A 26,009-nucleotide genomic window follows, 5' to 3' on the forward strand; every position below is an offset into this window, starting at 1 on the left:
TGCTTGTCTCTTACCTGGTGTCCAGCCCAGGCAGGGACACCTATGGATAACCCACTTGTGTCTTTTCCAGGAAAAAATGGCAAAATGACAGTGGGACAGACCTATGACCTAGGCTGGAGGGACATGGCTCCTACATCTGTGTTCCCTCCAGGGCCCCCCGGCCACGCTGCTTCTCCTCCCGGGCCCCATGCAGAGAGGTTACGTTTCCACCTGAGGACAGCAAAGGGGGCCTGCCTGATCCCCCGAGAGGCTGGGCTCCGCACACCAAGAGCGTTTCGGTGTCAGGCCCTGCAGACAAACACTGCAGAGAGTTCGCTCTGCCTCCGCCGCCCCAGCAGGTCCCACCGTGACCCTGGCAAGTGATTGCTGCAGCTCTGCCTGTGCACCCGTCCAGCTGTCTGTCTGGGCCTGCTGACCCTGCCCTGTGCCCTTCCCGCTGTCAGGGGTCCACGGGGACCCTCCCATGAGTGCTTGGGTTTGGCTCTGTACAAAGCTCCCCGTGCACAGTTCTCCCACCCCCATCACCGCCTCAGTCACGCGTGCTGCCCAGGTGATGCTGGTACACAGCGGGCGTCTGCTTCCCAGCCTCGTCTTCCTGGGCGAAGGTCACAAATAACTCCGGCCTTTGGCTCCGCACATACTCTCCTCGGCCGTGGGAGCCCCGGTCACTCTTCCACCCCATCCTGTGCCAGTTACCTTGTCCCAGTCTACCGCTCTGAGCTTCGGCTCCATCGCCGGGTCTGTCTTCTGAGGGTCCGCAGAGACCGCAGGCCCGTTCTCCGTGGAACCCTGGAGAGAGGAGGGATGGGCGGTTACTCACAGCAGGTGAGGGCAGAGCACTCAGCCGCCCACGTTCAGGCAGCCAGGCGTGGCGGGAGCCCATGGCGGGGCAGGGTGGACGGAGACCAAGGATATTGAGGACATTTTGAACACAGGCCAACAATGATGTGCATGGTGTTATTCTCTGCATGCTTCTTCTCCTTTAAAAAAAAAAAAAACCACAACTATTTCTGCCCTAGCCAGTTTGGCTCAGTGGATAGAGCATCAGCTTGTGGACCAAAGGGTCCCAGGTTCGATTCCAGCCAAGGGCACATGCCCGGGTTGTGGGCTCGATCCCCAGTAGGGGATGTGCAGAAGGCAGCCGTATCAATGATTCTCTTTCATCATTGATGTTTCTATCTCTCTATCCCTCTCCCTTCCTCTCTAAAATCAATAAAGAAATATTTAAAAATAAATAAATAAATAAATAAATAAATAAATAAATAAATAAAACAATTTCTGCAAAAAAACAAGAGGCAGAAAGATCCCAGGGTGGAGGGTGGGCGGGTGGGCGGGGGAGCAGAAGCAGAGAGACTGTAGGGAAATGAGCCATTAGTGGGAGTGTTCTGGGCAAGGAGGTCCCTGCCAGCCTCAGTCCTGGTCCGTGCCAGGTGTCAGGCAGAGGGAGTCACAGGAAGTCACCCTTCGGGCTCGCTGTGCCACGCCCTATGACTACCCTCCCCGGGAATTCCGCGGAGCCCGTGGGTCACAGGAGGGGCCGGCTAGGCCCATGTGCCCACAAGAAAGAGAGGCAGCGGAGAGCAAGGGAGACGGTCCCTCCAGGAACTCCCGTGTGTGGGTCGGTCGCCACACACGGTGACACTGGTAGAGGAGTGCCCAAATGGGCTCAAGGTGAAATCGCAGAGAGGCAGAGTCAGAAGGAAGCAGAATGCGCTAGGAAAGTCACATGGTCCCCGCTGGCCCTGATGTTGCCGGGCGAGGCGGGGGAGGGCAGGCTGGCACGTAGCTGGAACTCACGCTTCCTCGCGGGAAGGGTGGGCAGACCGTTCGCCGGGGGGCCCGCCCCCCGAGTCCCTGTGACTGAAGGACACCGTGATGCTGGTGGCCACGGACGAGACCTTGGAAGCTGGGTATCAGCAAGAACCCAAGGAGACTGTCTGAGCAGCCAGTTGCGGTGGCTATTGGCACGATTCTGACATTTTTGCTTCCAGGTGAACCGAGAGAACCGGATGGTGACAGTGATACTGGCATTTTCTGGGGAAAACTCACCAGTAACCCAAATAAAGGCAGCTTGCATGGTCTTGCCTAGGTCTGAAACTATTTTTATTTTTAATCCTCACCTGAGAATATTTTTTTGCATTGCTTTTCAGAGAGAAGGAGGGAGGGATGGAACGAGGGAAGGAGGGAGGGAGGGAGGGAGGGAGGGAGGGAGGGAGGGGAGAGAGAGAGAGAGAGAGAGAGAGAGAGAGAGAGAGAGAGAGAGAAACATCAATGTGAGAAAGACACATCTACTGGTGGCCTCCTGAACATGCCCCAATCAGGGGCAGGGAGTGAACTTGCAGCCCAGGTACATGCCCTTGACCAGGTATCAAAGTGAGACCTTTCAGTTCTTGGGATGATGGTCTAACCATTTTGCAACACTGGCCAGGGCTATCTCAGTAATTTTAGTCTGTGCCACCATGCTAATACCTGTATTCTTTAAAAAAAAAAAAAAAAAAAATCTCTGATGATCTGTTAAGGACAAAGAAGAGTGAACTTGTGGCATATCACACAACGAAACTCCCTAACTACCCAACATAAATGTCATCTAATAATCTTGCCACGTCTAATTCTGCTCCGCCCTCAAAGTACCCCAGGGCGCTCCCCATCTCTGAGCTCTGGATTCTCCTTCCCTCCTGAGTAGTTATTTTCCCCTTTCTGAAGTTGGGTGATCCAACCCTTCTGTACCCACAACCCCACTTACTGCAACTCCACCATCTCTCTCAACAAGACAGAAGGCTCACTTTGGGGCCTGAGGGAAGGGGTTCTCACATGCCTTATCTTTTCACTGGTAGCCCTGTGCATGAATTCGTGCGCCAGTAGCTCTCTGCGGGGCCTGGCCGCTCTGCAACCACTGCCCAGAGGCTCCCAGGGCCCAGAGGCCCTCCATCGACGAGGCGATAAAGCAGGCATTCTGCCTGGCCGCTCACGCTGCCTGCTCTCAGGGGCCACCCCCCAGGACTGGGGGACTCCGGCGGGGCTGAGAGGACTGGGCGCTGCCATCTTGTGGTGATGGGTGCCACCATCTTTGTAGAGGAGTGACGGTTAATCTGCATACACCCTTTTATTCGATAGGATGGTTTTGTCTGTGCTCCCTGAGTGGCAGACACAGAGCTGTTTGGGGGGTACCTCCCCCTAAACAATCCCTGGGAGCAGTGGAAAAGGTGGTCGCCTCTGGCACGGGGCACAGCACCCATCCATGCAGCCCACTCCTCTGCTCCCTCCAGCCTAGACTGTTTTCTGAGAGCGCCAGTCCTTGGCTCAGGGTTTCCAGGGGCCACTCCTGGTTCTGTCCCTGTAGGACCACACACACACACACACACACACACACACATACACACACACACACACACACACACACACACACACGTTTTCTTCTTCATCTGCAGGACTGTACATGTTTGTGGGCAGCCGGGACCCCCACCCTCTGCCATCTGCTTTTCCCCAAGACCCTGTTAGGACATAACAGGGTCTCTAGGCAGAGTGGGTGGTCCACGTTCCTCTTATAAAGTGGGAGTGACGGGACCAGCGGGTGTGACGGGACCAGTGCTAGATGGGCTCGTGCCTCCCCCATATGGAAGGCCACCTTTCAGGTCATGGGAACTGAGCTCCCACTGACCCTCTGGCGGCCACACCACACGGCTCCTTCTCTTATGACCGTGGTCGGCAAACCGCGGCTCACGAGCCACATGCGGCTCTTTGGCCCATTGCGTGCGACTCTTCCACAAAATACCACGGCCTGGGCGAGTCTATTTTGAAGAAGTGGCATTAGAAGAAGTTTAAAGAATTTGGCTCTCCAAAGAAATTTCAATCGTTGTCCTGTTGACATTCGGCTCTGTTGACTGAGTTTGCCGACCACTGTCTTAGCATAGGGCCAGCTGAGGCTTATTTCATGCTGGTGCTGGCGTGCTGTGGACAGCGGTGTGCTCTCTGGAGGGCCACAAAAGATGTGCGAGGAAGACTGGGATGCCTGGGGTGGCGATGAACGGGAAGCAGCAGGTCCCTGAGAAACGGGACCAGCAAGGGGGGTTTGCAGGGACAGGAAGCCCGGCTCCCCGTCAGCCTCCTCTCTGGAGAGTCTTTGCCCTGCCTTCCCAAACGCCTCTCCTGCTAAGCCTTTGGATTAGCTGCCACGTTTCCCTCTAGCCAGCATCAAAGATTTCCCCCTTTCTAGACATGCCTTGCATCTTCCTTCTCACATGTCGCCCTGTCCAGGAGGATGACGGCCGTGTTGGGCACATCCTAAATATTCACGGACACTTACTCCGTGTCCAGCCCTGTTAATCTTCGGGACAACTGTCTGAAGGAGGCAAGACGATTACCCTGGAGAGACGCGGAGACCTACGCCTGGGGCAGTGCCATAGCCAGGGAGAGGTTAGACTCCAGAACAGTCTCTCCACCACCGTCGGCGCTTCTTCCCCAACAACGCCAGCCAGACACATCTCTTTGTTTTCCGACTTTTGGAAAACCATACTTCCCGTGTGACTCCTGGCGACCGTTGGTGTTTATGATTTCCTGCCTCTCGCCGTCTTTGGACGTTTGGGTAGTTGTCTCGTTTGTCCAATGGCATTACAGATTCCAATAGGGTGGGAAACTAGGGTGTCTTTTTCCCAGGTGCCTAGAAGGGGCTCCTGATGCTATGAAACGCTCTGTTCCTATTTCCTGGGTGGACCATGTTTCAGTGCTAGACCTTTGCAAGATAGCCAGCGACTCCTGCAGGGCTGTGGGCTGGGCTGCTGGGGACGCAGCCCTGAAGCTCCCAGGGCACGCGCTTCTGGGAAATAGAAAACAAATGGGCGCCAAAACCGGTTTGGCTCAGTGGATAGAGCGTCGGCCTGTGGACTGAGAGGTCCGGGTTTGATCCCAGTCAAGGGCATGTACCTTGATTGCGGGCACATCCCCGGTGGGGGTTGTGCAGGAGGCAGCTGGTTGATGTTTCTCTCTTATTGATGTTTCTAGCTCTCCCTATCTCTCTCCCTTCCTCTCTCTGTAAAAAATCAATAAAATATATTATTTTTTTAAAAAGATAGAAAAAGAAAATGAATGGGTGGGCGCGTTTGCTTAGAGGAGAGCGGTGGCCCAGGATACCGAACACACCGTCTATAACATCCCTCTGGGCGGAGAGGACGGTGTCCAGGAACAATAATTTGGGCGGTACATTCTCAGTGCCCTTTGGCCGAGTACCCGGAACAGGCATGAGCAGGACAAAAAATACATTAGACTGATAAGCGATTGCAGGCATTTCATTTTGCCAAATAAAAATATTTCCGAATTGCCATCAGCAGCATTTCATAAATGAAAGGAAATTTCACCCTGGCCGGTGTGGCTCATTGGTTGGAGTGTTGTGCTGTTCAATGAAAGGTTGTGGGTTTGATTTCAGGGCACACACCTAGGTTTTGGGTTCGATCCCTGGTTGGGGGGCGTACAGGAAGTGACCGGTTGATGTTTCTCCCTTTCTCTCTCTCAATATTTTTTTTTCTCTCTCTCTCAATATTAATGAAAAGTGTCTTAGGGTGAGGATAAAAAAAAAGAAAGAAAGAAAAAGAAAAAGAAAGAAAGGAAATTGTAATACTAAATAGGTAGGAAACACATACTTTCAGAGTAAAAGCCAATTTTTCCCAAGAAAGGGCAGTTGGCAACTCTACAGTGACATTTAAAACTTATATACATTCTATTTAAAAATATTAATGGGAAAGAATTACACCCTAACATTTTCTTTTGTTTATGTTTGGTTCCAGGGGGTCGGAGTCCTCTGGCGAATCTTTCATCTCTAATCTCCGGGCATCAGGAAGCACAGCAAACGTCCCCTTTGTTCTGGCTCTAAGGTTTGACTTTAAAAACTACTAAAGCCGGAACCGGTTTGGCTCAGTGGATAGAGCATCGGCCTGGGGACTGAAAGGTCCCAGGTTCGATTCCGGTCAAGGGCATGTACCTTGGTTGCGGGCATATCCCCTGTGGGGAGTGTGCAAGAGGCAGCTGATCGATGTTTCTAACTCTATTTCTCTAACTCTCCCTTCCTCTCTGTAAAAAATCAATAAAAAATATATATATTTAAAAATTACTAAAAATCCAGTTTTGCAGAGATGTTGGCTAAAAAAAAAATGGGAACAATACTTTTGAGGGTTTTTTCCTTCTACTGGAAAGTTTCCAGGTGACGTGTGGGGTGTGGAGGACGGGAGCAGCTCGCAGGCTGCCATCCCCGGCACAGAGCAGTCAGGGACACTCTCAAGGCAGTTGTCACTTTCTTTTTAAAAATCCTTAAAAAAAAATAATAAAAAAAAAATATATATATATATATTCATTTAATTCAGAGAGGAAGGGAGAGGGAGAGAGAGAAACATCAGTGATGAGGGAGAATCATTCATCAGCTGCCTCCTGCACGCCCCCAACTGGGGATGGATGAGCCTGAAACCTGGGCATGTGCCCTGCCTGAGAACCAAACGTGACCTCCTGGTTCACCGCTGACCATGCTGACTGGACACCAATCCCCTGTGGATGAACACTTAGGCTATCTCATGTCCCCTCTGTAATGAACCATGTGAAGGTAAACATTCTCACACAAACATTTTTGGGCATTTGTGGACCGACGCCATTGGGGCGCTGCCCACAGAGGATGAGGCACAGGGGGGAGGGAGAGAGGCAAGTAGGGGTCACTTTCTCCCGTCCTTCTGCTCCCTCCTCCTGCTGCCCTGGTTTAATCCCCGTTTGAAAGTCCTGGAGCCACCAGGCAGTAATGTCATGGGTGACGGGCTTTTGGCAAATAAATCCCCAGGCTGGCCCTATAAACAAGGTGCTTTTTGGGTGGCCTCCTGGGGACTACACCCCTCCCTGGCAGAAGCCCAGGCTGTTAGTCACAAGATTGCACACAACTCCGATGCAGGAGGGGACTTCAAGGAGAGCTAGAGCGAGCAGCACGCTGGCACTGCCAACAGCAGAACTGCCCTCACGTACCAGGAAGTGTCCTCGGACGCATCTTTCATTGACTGGTTCTCTCCAGTCTAGTCCTGAGCTTTCAAAAGGCCTAACCAGCCGAAACCGGTTTGGCTCAGTGGATAGAGCGTTGGTCTGCGGACTGAAGGGCCCCAGGTTCAATTCCGGTCAAGGGCATGTACATTGGTTGTGGGCACATCCCCAGTAGGGGGTGTGCAGGAGGCAGCTGGTCGATGTTTCTCTCTCATCGATGTTTCTAGCTTTCTATCCATCTCCCTTCCTCTCTGTAAAAAATCAATTAAAAAAAATATATATATATATTTAAAAAGGCCTAACCACCTTCCCCACATGCACACGGGACAAAGACCCTCCTGGGGCTGCTCAGCTCTGAACCTGGAGGTTGGGGCCGGGGGAGGGGCCGGGGGTGGGGGGGTCTCAGGATCCAAGTCCTCCTGAGTCGCAGGGTCTGGGCCATGTTTTCCAGGCCTCTCCACCCCGGTGTTTGTTTTATCGTTGAGCCGGGCTCACCCTTGAATTCCACAAGCAAACAGCACGCATGAATCAGACGGCGTGTAAAGGTCATTCCTGGGAACCAGGCTACGACTTCGACTTTAAAAAGGCTTTGGGGGAAGAAAGTTTCTTGGAAACTTCCACCATGCATTATTTAAAAGCCTCTCCTGGCCCTGGACGCCGGCCGCGGGGAGCTTTCCAAGCCGAAAAGCATCAGAAAGCGAAGGCCACGGGCGCTCTTTCCCGGTGTGTGAGAATCAGTCCCGGCGATGCCGCCCGATGAGTACGTCTCGCGTGGCGAGGGAAGTGAATGATTCTGAGGTCAGACACACCGGCTTTCTCAGAAGGGTCAGCCCAAGTGCTCACGGCTGCAGGGGGGGCGGTGTCCAACACATCTGTGTCAGGTGGCAGTTTTCTTAGAGCAGTGTTTCCCAAACTTCTGACATTTGTGTACCCCTTCTATAATTTTCGTTACGCTGAGTACCCCTCGTACTCATGAGAACGTAGAATTAGGCGCAGCTAAGCACGGTGCAGTGCATATCCCCACCCAACTCCGGTGCAAGGCGTACCCCCACCAAATTCTTCCCGTACGTACCCCTGGGGGTAAGCGTACCACACTTTGGGAAACACTGTCTTAGAGGGTCCACAGGAGGGACAGAAGCCTGTTATCTTATCTAATAATAGAGAAACATGTAAATGGACTGTACCTCCGCTACACCCACAGCCAATCAGAGTGAGTATGCAAATTAACCCAACAAAGGGGGAGGTTAATTTGCATACATACCTGGGGCAAACACACACACACACACACACACACACACACAACAGAGATGAAGACCCCTCCTGGCCCTGACCCCTCCCCCCTAGCCCCTCCACTCTGGGAAGTCAGGCTGGGACTTGGCCAACAGCCTTGGTGTGGTCTGGCCTGCGGCTGTGTGGGAGGACTGTGGTGAGTCTAGGAGGACAGCGCTCAGGCTGGGAGCATCTTCCACCTTTCCCTGGGAGTGTCTCCCACGCTGGAATAGCAGCTCCCTGAGGGCAGAGGCCCCGCTGTGAGCTCCCCAGCAGCTGCCCAAGATCAGCACTCCAATACTTGCTGAATTATCATTAGTGAGTAGATGGTGGCCTGGAGATCCAGGCCTGGAGAGGCCCCCAATGTGTGGGCAGGACAGGCAGGAGGGGAGCTGCCGATGCCTGCGTGTACCGGGAGAGAGAGGGAGGCTGGGAAGCAGGCACTGCCCACTCTGCACTGAGAACCACGAGGCATGCCGGGCCATGAGGTGGGGGCGGCGAGGAAGGCCTGTTGATCTCCTTAGGTACCCCACCCCCACCCCACCCCAGTCACAGCCACAGCCCACGCCGCAGGGACACAAGCCAGAGAGCCAGGAACGCCAACTGCGGCGTCTCCCAGCACAATGCCAGCTCCTGGCTGGGCGCGTGGTCTTATTTCCTCTCAGATCTCCTCTCATGGAGATGGCTCTGCGAACACCACCGCCCCTCCTCCTGGGCTCCATCCCCCGCACACATCGCTCACACTGAGGTCAGCGCCCTCAGACTCAACCTCAGAGACCCAGGAGCCGTTCCCTGCCAGCTCCCTGCGGTCCAGCCAGTCCAGGAAACATTCCTGTGCCTCAGAGCCCAAGGTCAGGGTTTGGTCCCAGATGCTGCAGTTCAGGACAGAGCTTCCATCCAAGCCCCATTCCCGGCATGCCGCGTGCCCTGAGGATCTTCCTCTTGGAACCAGAAGTCGCTTCTCTCTGGCAGGGCGCCCCCAAGTTCCTGCTCTGTCCCCAGAGGTTGGGCGGGTGACACCAATGAGTGAGGCAGGTGGGGGGGGTGGTGCCTATTATGGACCCATTTTGTTTGCATAATAAACATCTTATCTAAAAATAGAAAAACATGTAAATGTACCGTACCTCCATTACACCCACAGCCAATCAGAGTGAGTATGCAAATTAACCCAACAAAGATAGAGGTTAATTTGCATACATACCTGGGTCCCAGGAACCTCCTCAGCACCCAGGTCACTCCCAGCTGGCTATTGGAGGGGCAGGTGTGGGGCGGAAGGGGCCGAGCCTGCGATTGGAGGGGTGGGGGGGAAGGCTGAGCTTGCTATTTGGGGGGGGGGTGTTTCTCCCTTCCCAAGCCTAAAGCCTGGGGTAGAGGCTTTAGGCTTGGGCAGGGGCCAAGGCTGGGATCGGAGGGAAGGGGAAAAAATCAATGGAAACATATCCTCAGGTGAGGATAAAAAGAAAAATAAAGAAAGAAATGACATATCCTATGAAAGACACATCTTGAAAACGCCTAAAGAAAGTTGTCACTTTTTCATGGTGAAGGGACTGGAGTCCGTGTTGATAAAAACACCTTGGCAGCTATGGTGACTGGCAGTGGCTCAGCAGTGGGGTGATGGGGCTGGCGCCTTCCCCTGATCAGCCTGGTCGCCTCCCGCAAAAGGAGGCCAGACTGCGGCTTAGGTCCCCACCCAACGGGGAGCGGGCCTAAGCCTAAGCCATCAGTAGGACATCCCCTGAGGGCTCCCAGTATGTGAGAGGGGGCAGGCTGGGCTGAGGAACCCCTTTCCAGTGCACGAATTTTGTGCACCGGGCCCCTACTGTAGGCATATTCTTCATCTCCACAGGGAAAGACGCTCACATTCATTTTCCTTAAAGCTCGAGGCACCAAGAAATAAAAACAAACAAAACCATAAGGCACCCAAACCAAAACAAGCAAAACCATAAAGCACTTTTCTCTAGAGATGTCGGTTCAGAGAAACAAAGATGGAACCCCAGATTGCACCCACATGGGCCAGCCAGGCCGCAGGGTCATCTATACCAAGACGCTTGACATGGGGGGTGGGGCAACAGGCCGGTACCAGGGGGCCCAGAACCCCAGCAAGGTCCAGGAAGGGGGGGACCTCAGGCCTCCTCCTCCCTCCAGTCTAATGGAGAGGATTGGCTTCAAGACAAGCACGGGGTCAGGGAGCAGAAGTGGGTGGTGGCTGCCGGTTTTACTGGTTCTTATCCCCCCTTGGGGCCTGGAAAGGAGACAAAACCCATGCAGGGAAGGGAACCGCAGTGGAGCCGCAGGCCATGCTCCAAAGACGTTACCTCCAGGGTCTCACTGCCCAGAGTAGGGGTCTCCCCTCCACATCCATCTGTGGAAGCCCTCACCTGTACCTCACGCCGTGACCTCCTTTGGAAATAGGGTCGTTGCAGATGAGACACGTTAGATGAGGGCATGAGGGTGAGCCCTAATCCAATGTGACTGGTGCCTGAACAAAAAGGGGAAATTTAGTAGAAACTGGTTTGGCTCAGTGGATAGAGAGTCAGCCTGAGGACTGAAAGGTCCCAGGTTCGATTCTGATCAAGGGGACGTACATTGGTTGTGGGCACATCCCCAGTAGGGGATGTGCAGGAGACAGCTGGTTGATGTTCCTCTCTCATCGATGTTTCTAACTCTCTATCCCTCTCCCGTCTTCTCTGTAAAAAATCAATTAAAAAAAAAAAATATATATATATTTTTTTAAAAGGGGAAATTTGGCCACAGACACACAGAGAAGGCATGTGAAGATGAAGGCAGAGGTCGGGCGATGCAGCTACACGCCAAGAAATGCCAAGGGTTTCTAGCAGAGCAGCGGGCGGGGGGCAGGGGGCCGGGGCAGGGGGCAGGGGGAGGTCTGGAAGAGATCCTGGTTCGCAGCCCAGAGGAACCAACCCTGTCCACACCTTCATCTCAGACGTCTCGCCTCCACCCGGTGACACCCATTTCTGATGCCTGAGCTACCCAGTATGGGGCTCTTGGTTATGGCAGCCCTACCCACGAACCCAGGCCTGACCCGTCTCCCCGGGGACCGAGCAGGGCCGCAGAGGGTGAAGGAATTCAGCCCAGGGAGGCGCCCGGGCAGACGTGGAGCCCAGATGGCCTCTCCTCGGATGCTGAGGGGGTCGGACACCGGGGCCTGCTCACCGGCATGGCCATCCCACCAGGCCTGCAGGGGCAGCCCACACGGACCTCACTCCCCAGCCACTGTCTCCTGCCCTGGAGCCAAGGTGGCCTTGCCCCGCTTCTGCAGGGCCTGAGAAGTCTCCCCCCCACACTTTTCCCCATGTGCGTGGGAGGCAGGCTGCACTGGGGGGTCAGGCAAACCGCTGCCTTCTTCAGCCTCTTGGCCTGCTTTGTACCCCCTGACCCCAGCCGCGTGGCTCCTGGGACAGAAGTGCCACCTCCCCCCGCTGAGTGTCATTACAACCCTGGCATCTCACGGATATCAACAGAATTCTCCCCGAGAGACCGGCAGGTGGGGAAACCGAGGCACGGGGGCCCACGTCACTGATTCAAGGACTCTCCGGTGACTGCCGGGAGAGCCAGACAGAAAGCGCCTCCCGGGGCTGTTCCCGCTGAGACGGACCACCGGGCACTCCGAGCCCCGGCCTGGGCTCTGCCTCAGACCCCAGCCCTCCTCCGGTGCCCACACCCTGTGTCCCCGGAGAGGGCTTGCTCGGAGGGTACATGAGGGGGAGCGAAGAGAGAAGAACAACAGAGAGCCTGCACTCTGCAAGGCAAACAAACAAGCGGGCCACAGAGGCGGTGAAAGGAGGCAGTGTGCTGGGGGCTGGGGGCCGCGGGGGGCGGGGGAGTCCGCATAAAGGCATGTTGTTTGGGAAAGCCAGGGCTGGGCACCGAGGGATGGACAGATGGCCTTTTATGCCGAAGCCTGGGTTTGGCCTGAAAACCCCTTTTCTGAAACGAGATGGTGGCCCAGGCCCTGTGTCCAGCTGCCCGCGGCCCATGGCGGCCCAGGGGAAGGTGGGGACTCTGGGTGGCCCGGACGCCTGGGCAGCTCAGGGCCTAGGCAGGTGGGAGGGAGCAGGAAGGGGATGGTGCTGGAGCCATTGCTGTCCCTAGAACCTTCCTTGGTCAGAAGCCTGTGTGCAAAGCCCACCTCGGAGGCCCCCACGGAGCAGACTCCTCGGACCTGGCTGTGTTCAGTAGCCAGGAATCTGGGGTTAAAGGAAGACAGTAGGAGCCGCCCTCTGCCTGATGAGGTCCAAATCAGAAGCCAGGCCCAGCCAGGTCCTGTGGCCCATCCTATCCTGAAAACATTTTATTTATTTATTTATTTATTTATTTTTGTTGTTGTTAAAATATATTTTATTGATTTTTTTACAGAGAGGAAGAGAGAGGAATAGAGAGTTAGAAACATTGATGAGAGAGAATCATTGATCAGCTGCCTCTTGCACACTGGGGATGTGCCCGCAACCAAAGTACATGCCCCTGATTGGAATCGAACCTGGGACCCTTCAGTCCACAGGCCGAAGCTCTATCCACTGAGCCAAACCGGTTTTGGCTCCTGAAAACGTTTTAAATAAACCCTGTGCGCAAAAAAAAACCAAACAAACAGAAAGACAAAAACCACGGGCGGCAATGGACCAGCCACAGAGTCCCCAGAGCACAGCCTCGCCTGCCCAGCGTCGCTGCAGGCGTCGAGCTCCGCCAGCCGCCGTCCCAGCGCTCATGGGAGGAAGAGGAGAGGCAAAGGGAAGGTGGGAAGCACGCTGGTGCCCAAGGCGTGACCAACTTCTCCCGCTCGGGAGATGCGGGGGGAGCAGGACGGGACAAGACGGTCAGTCCCAGCCTCCTGGGGCCCTGGCTCCGGTTTGCCTTGGAAGTGATGTTGCTTCGAGTCATGAAATAAGGAAGACTCCCCTGGATGACATCACCAGCAGCCTTGTCACCGGAAGTAGAAGCCAGCAGAGGTGGGAGGTCCCGGACATCAGAAAAGGGGGCCGGTGGATTGAAAACCCTACGTTATTACTCAAAATTCGCCAGAGTGCGCCCTCACGGTGATTCTCTCTCAGGTCCTGCCGTGGACCGGCCAGCTGCATCCACACCGATCCTTTCCTCCCCAGCCTCGAACCTCACAGGAGGGCATCAGGTCCAGGAGGCCACCGAGGGCCAAGGGGATACATGGTTTTACCCCAGGAGTGCCTGACTCCGGGATCTGGAGCAGCCGGAGGGGTCAATCCCACCGGGGAGCCTGGGTGGGGGCGTGACCTGGGCTTCGTCTGGTGGATGAGGGGAGCTCTCTGGGGCTCACCTCCTGGGTCTGCCTTACAGCCCTGCCCGGCATACAGTGGTAGGAGGGGTGGGGCCAGAGTTTCAGTTCTGATGAGCCCCATCACAGCATGCAGGAGACAGTTCCTTTGGGAGAGTTGATGGGGCATTTCCAGATGGTGGTCTCTCAGGACTTAGACCTCAAGACATCACAGGTAGGCTTATGGAATGTGCCAACCCCAGGAAAATACATTTACGCCACCTAAAATAGATTGTCTCTTCCCTGGCCCAGCCTTCACAATAAAACAAATTTCAGATCGATCATGTAACACTCCGGTTTGGAAGAATGACCCTCAAAACACCGTATTTTGCTGTTCTTTAAAGGAAAATCAAGACCAGTGGTTTACAAATGACCTCACATGCCACTATTCCAGAAACAATATTCCTAAATTTTCCTTTTAGACTCTAATAACTTGAAAAAGAAAAATAATTGTTCTCATCATTGTTTACAAACTGGCAAATGACTATATAGTCAAAAACAATGTAAGTCACTGGACAATAACAACAAAAACAATAACAACAACAAAGACAACCTGTCCTTCAACTACTAATTCTTTGTACTGGTTCGGAAACATGGATTCAATCAATTCCCCCTCCCCCTACCAAGACATGGAATTTTCTCCCATTAATAGTTGAGGATGGAGCCCTGGCCGGGTGGCTCAGTTGGTTGGAGTGTCGCCTGTACATCAAAATGTGGCAGGGTTGATTCCCAGACAGGGTACATACCTAGGATGTGGGTTCAATCCCCAGTTGAGGCATGTACAGGAGGCAACCAATCGAAGTTTCTCTCTCACATTGATGTTTCTCTCTCTCTCTCTCTCTCTCTTCCTCACTCTCTGTCTCTCCTCTTCTCTTCTCTTTTCTCTCTCTCTCTCTCTCTCTCTCTCTCTCAAAGAAATAAAATTTTAAAAATCATCAGCTGAGGACTGAAAAAGAAATAGTTGGGGATATTTCTGCTCATAGTGGTTGACTGGCTGGTCTCAGTAGCATGGTTAGGTCTAGAAGTCAAGGTAGCTAGACTCGAAGCCTGTGCCTTTTCCCCCCACTCTTATTTAACCTGACAAACTTCCACACCCATTGCACATCTCTTAAACTAGCTAAGTCTACAGTTAGCCCTAAAACTGGTGTCTCCTGTGAGCTAATTGCCAAGAGCAGGGGTTGGGAATGTCCGGCCTGTGGGCCATATAAGGCCCACGAAATCATTTGGTCTGGCCCTGCCAAGGCAACTGCAGGCGGGGCTCAAAATTCAATAAAACTAAGAGCAACATAGATTTATGTTAAGTGAATTATATTAAGCGAATGATGTTACAAATATCCAAACGGTCCCTGGCAGAACAAAGGTTCCCCAACCCTGGCCTGTCCGCCTGTTTGATTCTCATTAAACCCCATGTTTATACTTGTCCCTAGAATAAGCATCAACTCCAGGGGATGAGGCCCTTGAACAAACCCAGGGCAAGTGTCCTTCTGGGTGGCCAGAGCCTCCTCTGGCATGGCCACAGGTCAGGGTCCTCACTGAGCACACAATCTGGTGTGGTCCAGCAGAGAGGAAAAGAAGGAGCCATTGTGAATGATGTGAGTGACGCAGGGATACCAGCCCCTGAGGCCAGAGCCAGCCGGTCAGGATGCCGTTATCCCAGAGAGAAATGCTTTGTGACTCTGGGCCACGGCTCTAGACCACCGCTGTGCAGCGGAACGCTCTGCAACGATGGGCAGGTTCCTAGCTGGGCTGCCCAATAGGGTGTCACGTGTGTCCACCGAGCACTTGGAATGTGGCTAGTATGACTGAGGAACTGAACTTTATTTAACCCCAATTAAGTTTAAATATCTGGTATGATGTCAGATGTGAACCAGATTTATCAGGGTGATCATTTTGTAATATATATATAAATGTCTAATCACTGGGTTGTAAACCTGAAACTAACATTTTCGTTAACTATAATTGAAAATTAAAAAATTAAAAACAAACAAACAGAATTTAAACAGCTGCATGGTTCTAGTTACCTGAATGGAGAGAGGCTACCATGTTGGAAAGCAGAGCTCCGGACTCATGTATTCAGCCACGACTTGAAATCTCCACCTGGGTGTTTCCTTGTATCTCAGACCCAATGTGGCCATGGCAAACTCTGCCCCATTCCAAACCTGGGCTCCCAACCCAGTATCCATCCACCATGTCCATAGATCAGGTTGCTCCGGTCAAAACCCTGGCATCCCAGTCAACCTCTCTTCCCCTGACTCCCAACGTTTAATCCACCGGCAAGTTGGCTCTACCCCCAAGACATTTCCAACTTCAATCCACTTCTTTCCAGCCCTACGGCCACACATCCAGGCTACCTCCTACCTGGACAAGAGTACTGGCCTCTTAGTCCTCTTCCTACTTCCACCCTTGGCCCCCTTCCATGTACCCTCCGCATGGCAGCCAGGATGAACTAAAACTGTGGATTAACTTGGCCAGCCTTCCCCTTAAAATCCTCCAGCCCATCCTCAGAATAAAACCCAAGCCCCCCTGCAACGACCCATGAGCCCTACTGTGGCTCCTGCTTACCCCACACTTCATCCACACCACGCTCCCCTAACTCACAACCCTCCAACAATACCAGGGCCTCCTTTGGGATTCCTGGTGCCATATCCGGAGCCTTTGCATTTGTTGTTTCCCTCTGACTGGAATGTTTTTTTTTTTTTACCCAGTTCTTAGGATAGCTCTTTTTCATCCATTAGAGTAAGCCACTCTGTCACAGCCCCCTTGTTCTAATACATCTGATCTACTCTGTTATTTATAATATATGCACACAGACTACATATATGTATATACACCACCCGCAGTTGTCCCATCTGTCTGCCTCCCTCCGCGGACAGGTGTGCCCCATGAGAGCAGTGACTGATGGTCACTTTATCCCCAGCACCATCAGCAATCTGGGCATGAAGAGGCGTCCACTATGTCTGCGGCTGAACAGAGAGAGGAACGGTGGGGAGAGGGTGGCAGCCCTGCATGCCCCTGGCACCATGTGGGCCTCTGCCAGCCTCCTCATTGGAGACTGTCTGCCCCTGACCAGGGTGAGTGTCCCCAGGGCTGCGTTTATCCAGGTGAAGATGGCATGAGGGCAGCAGGTCGATGCAGACTCAGCCTGCCCAGGCTGGTGGACGGGACGACTCTGAGGACCTGGGATGACACCACTGTGTCCGAGAGGGTCTGAGCACATGGGTGTTCTGCAAACATCCATCCTCGCCACCCAGCAGAAGTCTACCTTTTCTTAGCAGGAGCTGGGGCTGGAGGGCACTGTAACTGTCCTGTTTCAGTTGAAGCTACAGGTTCTGTTTTGCAGATCTCATTGTAGCCACACAGAACACTGCAGAAGGACACCAAGCCTGGGAGAGGTTAAACGGCTCACGCAAGGTCGCACAGCCAATGAGACAGAGCTGGACGCAGAGCACTGTCTCGGCTGCAGATCCCAGGCTCTTCTCACAGGTGTAGGGAGAGGAAGGGACAGAGGGGTTACCCGTTCAGTGCCCATGGCACACCTGCTCTGCCCCCAAGCTCCACACTGAGACTCTGATCTTTAGAAATCCTGAGAAACCTGACCACCAAGCCACTTTTGGTGCCTCCAGTTTTCCATCCCAGCTTCCCTCTGCCCTTAGCCTCTGGAACAATGAATTGTAAACTCTGCGTGCTGGTGAGTCCCACAGGGTGCTTGTTAAAAATACATTTTCCTGCCAAGATTGGTTTGGCTCAGTGGATAGAGCATCGGTCTGCGGACTGAAAGGTCCCAGGTTCGATTCCGGTCAAGGGCATGTACTTTGGTTCATCCCCGGTAGGGGGTGTGCAGGAGGCATCTGGTTGATGTTTCTAGCTCTCTATCCCTCTCCTTTCCTCTCTGTAAAAAAAAAAAAAAATCAATAAAATATATATTTTTAAAAATACAGATTCCTGAGGTCTTGCTTCCAGAGATTCTGATCTTATCAGTTTGGGGAGGTTCCCAAGAATCTATTGATACATATGTAATATATAAATCCTTATTCTAATTCATTCTTCAATCTAGTTACACGTGTTTTCCCCCCCACTCACGAGAAACATCAAACGTTTCACACAATCTTCAATACTGGAATCTATGCGGCTATTAGAGGCATTTTGTTGAAACATAACACGGCTCTCCAGGGCACCTTCGGGAAGCGGGAGGCAGCGACGGAAGTGCCGTATCTCTAAGCCGGGGACTGCTGGCCCTGTTAAAGGAACAGATTCCCCCCTCAGAACTACCAGGATCAACCAGCCCAGCTGTCAGCGTGAGTCCAGACTTCCAGGCTCTAGACCTGCGAGAGGACAGTGTTCTGTCACTTAAAAAGCCACCCAGTTCCTGGTCCTTGGTTACAGCTGCTCTAGGAAACAAATCAGTGTCCCAGGAAACGTGATGCCTGGTTGCACACACCCATTCACAAGGCGGTGGCTTGGCTCTGCTCTACCTGCCCACTCATCCTTGGAGAACGTGTCTGGGAGTGACGTCCACAATGTAACGACGTGGTGTTCTTGCCCACATTTTATCGTGAAAAAGTTTAAACCTACAGCCACGCTGAAAGAATCTCGCCTTGAATACCTGTATCCCCAATAGCACCTTCTGACATTCACCTTTTCCTATTTTTTAAAAGAAATCTTTAAAGATTTGTGTATACCAACATCTAACTCTGGTAGTCATGAGGTCACATCCTGAAGAGTGATTGCTAATATGTATTAAATGTGTTTGCTTTCATTAAAAAAAAAATGGGTATGATTTTCATATCATAAACATTACAGTCCTCACGGGTGGGTGGAGGAGGTTGGGAGTGGAACTGGGCATTGAGGGGATAACGGTGATGGGGGAATTACTAGTCTTAAGTGTATATAGTTTGATACGTTTTTTTAAAACATTTTTTTTTTTTTATTGATTTCAGAGAGGAAGAGGGAGCGAGAGATAGAAACATCATGATGAGAGAGAATCATGGATCAACTGCCCCTTGCAACTCCCCCACTGGGGATCGAGCCCACAACCCGGGCATGAGCCCTTGACCGATTCAAACCTGGGACCCCTGAGTCCGCAGGCTGATGCTCTATCCACTGAGCCAAACCCGGACTAGGGCTAGTTTGACAAGTTTTGACAATTATAAGCTTCCTGATAGCCAATGTCTCCAAATCAAGATGCAGAACATTTTCATCATGCCAGCAGGTCTCAAGAATCTTTTTCAATAAGCTGCTCATGCAGCTACGATGAAAGGAAGCTGAGGGGATACAGGGACAAGGAGTTTGAGATTTGCAGGGCTTTGCAAGAGAGGTGGCAGGTTCCCTGTTAGCACACACGGCCGCTTCCCTGCTCTCTTAGTGTCCGGCTGTTCACACACACGGAGAACTTGACCTGCAGGCCCCTCCTCCATCCACAGGCTGCGGACACAGCGCAGGAAAGGCACACAGGACTGGCTGCATGCCAAGTGCCAGCGGCAAGGCTGCCTCCAAAGGCTCCCTCCACCCCCTCCCCCCCCATCCCTGCATTCCCCACTGAAATCCCTACCATTCCACGACACCCACTCCGGACCCCCCCATGAGCGTGCTGACTGGGGCCTGTCGCCTGCGTGGGCTCCCTGAGCGGCTTCCTCCCTGTTCCGACCACAGGACCCCAGGGCCATGGCATGCGGCAGCCTCAGCCCTGAAAGTCACTCAGTGTTTCCCCAAGGCCAGTGACATCGCCCAGAAAGGACTCTCAGCTCCTGTCCCGCCCTTCACTGTCTCTCGTGGAGCAGATGGGAGCAGAATCCTGGCTGGAATGGAACAGGAGAAAAAACTAATGGCCAAAACCTAATTTTTTTTCCAGTCCTGCCCTTATAAGGGTCCGCTGGGCATTCGATGGCAGGAAGATTTGAAAGGCTAGACTGAAGTTGGTTTAAAACTTAGTTCTGTGAACCTGGTGATGAAGCAAAGAAAAGGTTCATTTTTGTAAATAACACTGGTTTGGAATAGTGATGTTAGACTTATCTTAATTTATGAACAAGAAATTAATCTCTCTATGCATAGTTTTAGACAAAAAAAAATGTTTCAATAAAAGACTGTTGTCTTGTTATATATATATATATTCATTGGGAAAGAATAGAGTCCAAAAATAGACCCAAAATATATCTGTGAATGATGGATGTGTGAGAAAGTGTTCTGGGGGTGTGTGTGTGTTTTTAAATCACTGGGGAAAATAGAATATTTCATAAATCTACTGGGATAACCAGTTTGGTCATTTGGAAAAATATAAACCTAAAATAATATCTATTTTGTTCCTTATTCCAAAAAAATCATAGGTAGGCAAACCATTTAAGCAAAAACAAACAATAAAACGTTAAGCATATGTACACTAAAATATTTTGTTTTTAACGTATAAAATCCTTAAAATAGAGGTGGTCTTTCTAAGAATGATAAAACTAGGTATCCTTTCCTACATGGAAAATTTAAAGATTTAAATGGAGGAGAAAACATTAAAGAAGTCAAAAGATAAATGAAAACTGGAGGACCGATAGTGATACATATGATGGGGAAAAGGATATAAAAACATCCTTTATATATAAAGAGTGATTGTAAATCAAGAAGCAAAAGACCCCCTATGGTTTAATCTCATGCCCACGATTCATCCCTCATGGGTATGCAATGGAGACTCACATTCCAGGATCTCCCAGAGCTACCGTTTCCTCATCCATTATACGGGAGAACTGGCATCTACCCCACCTACTTTAAGGATTCAGAATAGAAATATATGGGAAAACACTTGTAAAATGTTAGTGCCTATGCAAACTTAGGTTTGGTTACTCCTATTTGTCCAGGGCTTATTGTTATCCAAGTGTTCTTGGATCTGAGTTCCTTAAGATTTGAGTTGCAAAGGACAGCAACAATCACCTTCACCAGCCACTGTTCACTCCTACTCAAATAAGTCCCCTCAGTCCACCTCGGCAACGTGATGGTTGGGGCTGCTATCAATGCAACAAAATGCAAACGGACTGTAAAGTAAAATTAAAAAAAAAATCAATGCATAAATACAGGAAATGTTATGAAGTCAGTGAGAGCAATAGAGAACTGTTTTACTCACAACTCCATTGCCAAATAAGGATCTGGCAAAGTTAAAATGGAAATACAGGCAATAACAAGGAGAGCCTTCAAAAGATAATGACCAAAGGATCAAGAGAAACCCTTAGCCCTTAAGTACTCTTGCTCATCTTAAAAAAAAAAAAAAAAAAAAAAAAAAAAATGATTTCAAAAAAGAAGGGAGCAGGAGAGAGAGAGAAACATCAATGATGAGAGAGAATCATTGACAGGCTGCCTCCTGCACGCCCCCTATTGGGCATTGAGCCCGCAACCAGGGCATATTCCCTGACCAAGAATTGAACTGTGACTTCCTGGTTCATAGGTTAGACACTCAATGACTGAGCCACACCTGCTGGATTATTCTTGCTAATCTTTATGATCAGGCTATGAATAGCCAATGAGAAGTTGAGAATGTCACATCATGCTTCATACAGTTTTATCAGAAACACCACACATATGCACAAAAACACTACTTGACTCATTATTTGCTCGACTTATGAATTGGCGTGCAATTGCAATCTGAATTTTGCTGCCACAGTAAAATAAACAAAAAAAGCATTCGGTTCCTTTTTAAAGATAACCAATGTCCTTCTTCTGACCCTCTGCCCCATTTCCTATAACATTTTGGTCTTTATTTAAAGCAGATTCCCTTTAAGTGACCTTTTATCTTCAGAGTCAAGGACTTTACTACTTAAGTTCAAGGAATAACTGAACATTTTATGGCGCCCTGTCTCCAACCCGCACAAGTCATTATGTATGGCACTCCAAAGGGTCTTGCCTTGCCGAAACCGGTTTGGCTCAGTGGATAGAGCGTCGACCTGCGGACTGAAGGGTCCCAGGTTCTATTCTGGTCAAGTGCATGTACATTGGTTGTGGGCACATCCCCAGTAGGGGGGGTGTATGAGGCAGCTGGTCGATGTTTCTCCCTCATCGATGTTTCTAGCTCTCTGTCCCTCTCCTTTCCTCTCTGTAAAAAAATCAATAAAATATATATATTTTTTAAAAAGGGTCTTGCCTGGAACAAGAAAAAGCAACCACTCAATCAGGGTGGTCTGGCCTTCTCCCTGGTTTACAGCGATGGATACAGGATCATGGAAGCTGTATTCCTCAGCCCATTCCCCTGTGGCAGCCGGTCTCAAAGTTGGGCATAGAATTGACTTTAAAGTTTGAGGTCTTCCTTTAATCTCTGTGGGTAAATGATGCCCGTTTCATAGACTTTGATTATTACATAAGACTATGTATTAGTGACTAAGTAGGTTACTACAGACTATTAACATTTGGAATCTATAAAACTAAAACTAAAACTAGCCATTTCTAGAGATCCCTACATTCTCTGATTCTATTTTCCAATGGGAAATCTGAGCATCATGTCATAATAGGCAATGTGTACATGTTAAACATTAATAAAACAACTTTTCCATTTTAAAAATAAGGTTCTACTCTCCACAGAAAAATGTAGAGAACTAGAATTCTATTCCTTTTAAATTCTACTCCTTTTTCAAGGAGAAATTACGACTAATTCACTTAGGCAATTATCAATCAAGTTTGTATAGATTGTGGGATCCACTCTAAGTGTGTCGTCACATGGATTTGCATCATCAGAATTTCTGGCTATTAGCTTTCCTATAATAGGATTTTAAGACATTCTGTGTGCATTGGCGTTCAGATATATTAAAATGAATCCCCCCAAGTTTGCTTATCTGGTACTGCTACTTAAATACCTGGCAATATGCTATCAAAGTAAGAAAACAAAGTATTTGGATAATTGTTTTGGGGCAATGCTTGATGACAAAAAATCCTGAGTCTGAGGTTTCTACTTCTCAATGCTAAACTTTCTAAGTATTGCTAGCATCAAGTTTGTTGTTTTCCAGATTTATTTTTCTGGACCAAGCTCTTTTTCCATTGGTGAGCAAGAGCAGGTGGGGAGAATGGACATTAGAAGCCTTCTGCCAGCCCTAGTCGGTTTGGCTTGGCGGATAGAGTATTAGCCTGAGGACCAGAGGGTCCCAGGTTCGATTCCGGTCAAAGGCATATGCCTGGGTTGTGGGCTCGGTCCAACATGCAGGAGGCAGCCAATTGATGATATTTTCCCTTCTCCTCTGAAATCAAAATATATATGTTTTTTAAAAAGAAGCTTTCTGCCCATCTTAGATGAGTGGCAATTGGAGGAGGTTGGTGAGTTCTAAGGCTACATGCGGTGGAGAGATTCGCACGAAAAGGCACAGGAAAGAGTAAAGAGAGCAGGAAGTCAGGCAACCCGGGTCTTGCCTGTGCATTCAGCCATGGACAGCCATAAGGGGACTGGTCACAGCTCTGGGAGCAATGAGGGCTCTCGATGGGTATTTTCTTTGGTTAACTTCACTTCTACCCTTCTCCACGGGAACGAGTAAACTGCAGTAGTCTGGCGTGGAAGGTGTTTTGCCAACTCTCTCTCTCTCTCTCTGATGGCAAATAACTGAGGGCAAAGGCAGAAATGAATAACTCGATTGACAGCCTCCCATCAACTCCCAACCCTTTTAACGAAGAAGAAACTAGATTTTTTTTTTTTTACATTTTACTTCTTGAAGTATCTTGTGTATGCCAATATTACCACTTTCCTTTTCAGTTATGCACACATCTCAGTGTTCCAAGCAGCCCATTAGTTCTTTTATTCAAACATTTGTTGGTTCCTGTTGGCATGCACCAGTGTGCTAGTGTGTCCTAGAGAACCCCAGATGAATCAGACAATTCTAGTCTTTCGAGAATTTATGTTGGTAGAGAAGATAAGACACATAGTGAAAAATACAACAAATGAGGAAGAACATTATGAATGCCGTAATTGTAGGTACAGGTAAAGTGCTATGAGAGTTTGGGAGGAGAAAAACCAGTTCTAGAGGGAGAGGTAAGGCAAGGACCCATGGAAGAAATAGCATTGGAACTCAACTGAAAGGATGTGGCAATGGGGAGCCATTGAAGACTTAGGAGTACCGCGGTTACATAACCACGTTCTCCAGAAAAGTTCACAGGCAACGGGGTGCAGGAGGCATCGGCAGGAAGAGACCTACCTAAGAGATTGCTGCCATGATGACCGTAAGGTGCTCTGGCCAGGGTAGGTAGGAATGGAGAGATGTCCTGGAGGGAGGACTAAGAAGGCTCACGGAGGCCAGCCTGTGGTCTGTCCAATCCGTGGGCTCTGCTCTTCCCACTTATCCCCATTTCCCCCTTCTATAGCCTGTAGATTGTCTAGGAAAGAACAGGCAATGGAAACTGCTTCTGTCAAGAGTAAAGGAGCCGAAACCGGTTTGGCTCGGTGGATAGAGCGTCGGTCTACGGACTGAAGGGTCCCAGGTTTGATTCCGGTCGGGAGCATGTTCCTTGGTTGCGGGCACATCCCTGGTGAGGGGTGTGCAGGAGGCAGCTGGCCAATGTTTTTCTCTCATTGATGTTTCTAGCTTTCTATCCCTCTCCCTTCCTCTCTGTAAAAAAAAAAATTAATAAAATATATTTTTAAAAAAAGAGTAAAGGAAACACAGAATCTCCCATAGCAGGGGTCCTCAAACTTTTTAAAGTGGGGGCCAGATCACGGTCCCTCAGAGAGCTGGAGGGCCGGACTATATGAACTACTAATTCCTACTGTAACACCTCGGCTGCGCTCACTGCCCAAAAAACCTGGCGGGCAGGATCAGACTCCTCTGCGGGCAGCATGTGGCCCGCGGGCCGTAGTTTGAAGACCCCTGTCCCATAGTATCAAGTGGAAGACGCTGTACAGCAGAGCACACACCACGTGCTCCCATCCTACCTTTGTGCACTTTTCTTAGAAACGAAGAGCAAGAGAAAGGAGTGATGGAGACTGAGGAGCCATGAGCAGGAGTATATAGGTCGTGAGGTAGGTGGGATGATGCAACCCCTCCAACGCCTGTGTCTCAATCCCTGGAACCTGGGAACGCGTTGCCTTTTACAGAGATAGCAAAAGAAACTTTGCAGCAGAAACTGGTTTAGCTCAATGGATAGAGCGTCAGCTTGGGGACTGAAGGGACCCGGGTTCGATTCCGGTCAAGGGCATGTACCTTGGTTGTGGGCATATCCCCAGTAGGGGGTGTGCAAGAGGCAACTGATCGATGACTCTCTCTCATCGATGTTTCTAACTCTCTATCTCTCTCCCTTCCTCTCTGTACAAAATCAATAAAATATATTAAAAAAAAAAAAAAAAAAGAGAGAGAGAGAGAGAGACTTTGCAGGCGAGTTTAAATTAAGGTCCTTGAGATTATCCTGGATTATCTGGGTGGGCTCAAGGTATCCACCAAGGTTCTTAAAAGTGAAAGATGGAGGCAAAACCGTCAGAGTCGGAGAGCAGAGGTCCGCGTGATATGACTGCTGGCTGGGGCCATGAGCCAAGGAAAATGGCGGCCTCTCAAAGCTGGAAAAGGCAAGGACACAGACTCTTCCCTGGAGTCTCCAGAAGGAAGGCCACCCTGCCAGTTCATTTTTTGACTTCTGCCCTCCAGAACAGTAAGACCATACATTTGGGTTAAGTCCCTGTGTTTGTGGTAATTTGTTAGAGCAGCGACAGAAAACTAGTGCCGGCTCAAAACCAAAAGGGCGTGGTGTCCAGGAGCCAAGCGTATCAAGGAGTGAGCACCAGGCCAAGAGCTGCTGCTGGGCCAGGGGAGACAAGGTGAGAACTGACCACCAGGGTCTGTGAGGTACCGTGTTTCCCCGAAAATAAGACATCCTCCGAAAATAAGACCTACTTACAGGTTTCCTTCTGAGTGAAATATAAGGCATCCCCCGAAAATAAGGCCCCCCCTCTCCCCTAGGCTAAACATGAGAGATTTGGTCCACTGATTCTGAAAGAAATGGAGTCACAAGAAATTCACCAGGAAATTCAGAAATTGGATTGTTATGATGATGTTCCAGAAGACGATGACATGATTGTCATTGAATAAATGAGTAAATTCTTGATACTGTAGGATTCACAGTTTGTCTGTTTGTGTTGACAACTACTGTACTACTGTACCGTAAACAGGCAATAAATTTCCTTTATTTTCATTTAATAATAAATGTGTACCGTATTCTTCTTCATGGAAAAATAAGACATCCCCTGAAAATAAAACCTAGTGCATCTTTGGGAGCAAAAATTAATATAAGACACTGTCTTATTTTCAGGGAAACAGGGTAGTAGAGCAGCTTTCAGAGGAACAGGGTGCTTGTTACCCGTGTGTCTGAATGAATGAAGACAGCATGTGGACCACCGAGGAGTGTGTGCCTTAAGGAAAGTAAGTACAGAAAGGGAAGGTGATGGATGCTGCTCGGGTATCAGTTTGCGGTTTTTTTCCTTGGAATGTTCCCAAAGGTAACGACT

General features: G+C 50.3%; 1 protein-coding gene across 1 annotated transcript in view; it reads right to left on the reverse strand.

Annotated features, from left to right (window-relative positions):
- Positions 1–26,009, reverse strand: part of FA2H (fatty acid 2-hydroxylase) — a 54,354-nt gene that overhangs the window by 23,409 nt on the left and 4,936 nt on the right. The window contains exon 2 of the mRNA XM_084906759.1: positions 697–789. Within this exon, the coding sequence (XP_084762885.1) occupies positions 697–789 (93 nt within the window). The remainder of the gene's footprint in view (positions 1–696; positions 790–26,009) is intronic.

Source organism: Pipistrellus hanaki (genome assembly GCF_964339955.1).
Source record: "Pipistrellus hanaki genome assembly, chromosome: 15".
In the NCBI taxonomy this organism is placed as follows: Eukaryota; Metazoa; Chordata; class Mammalia; order Chiroptera; family Vespertilionidae; genus Pipistrellus; species Pipistrellus hanaki.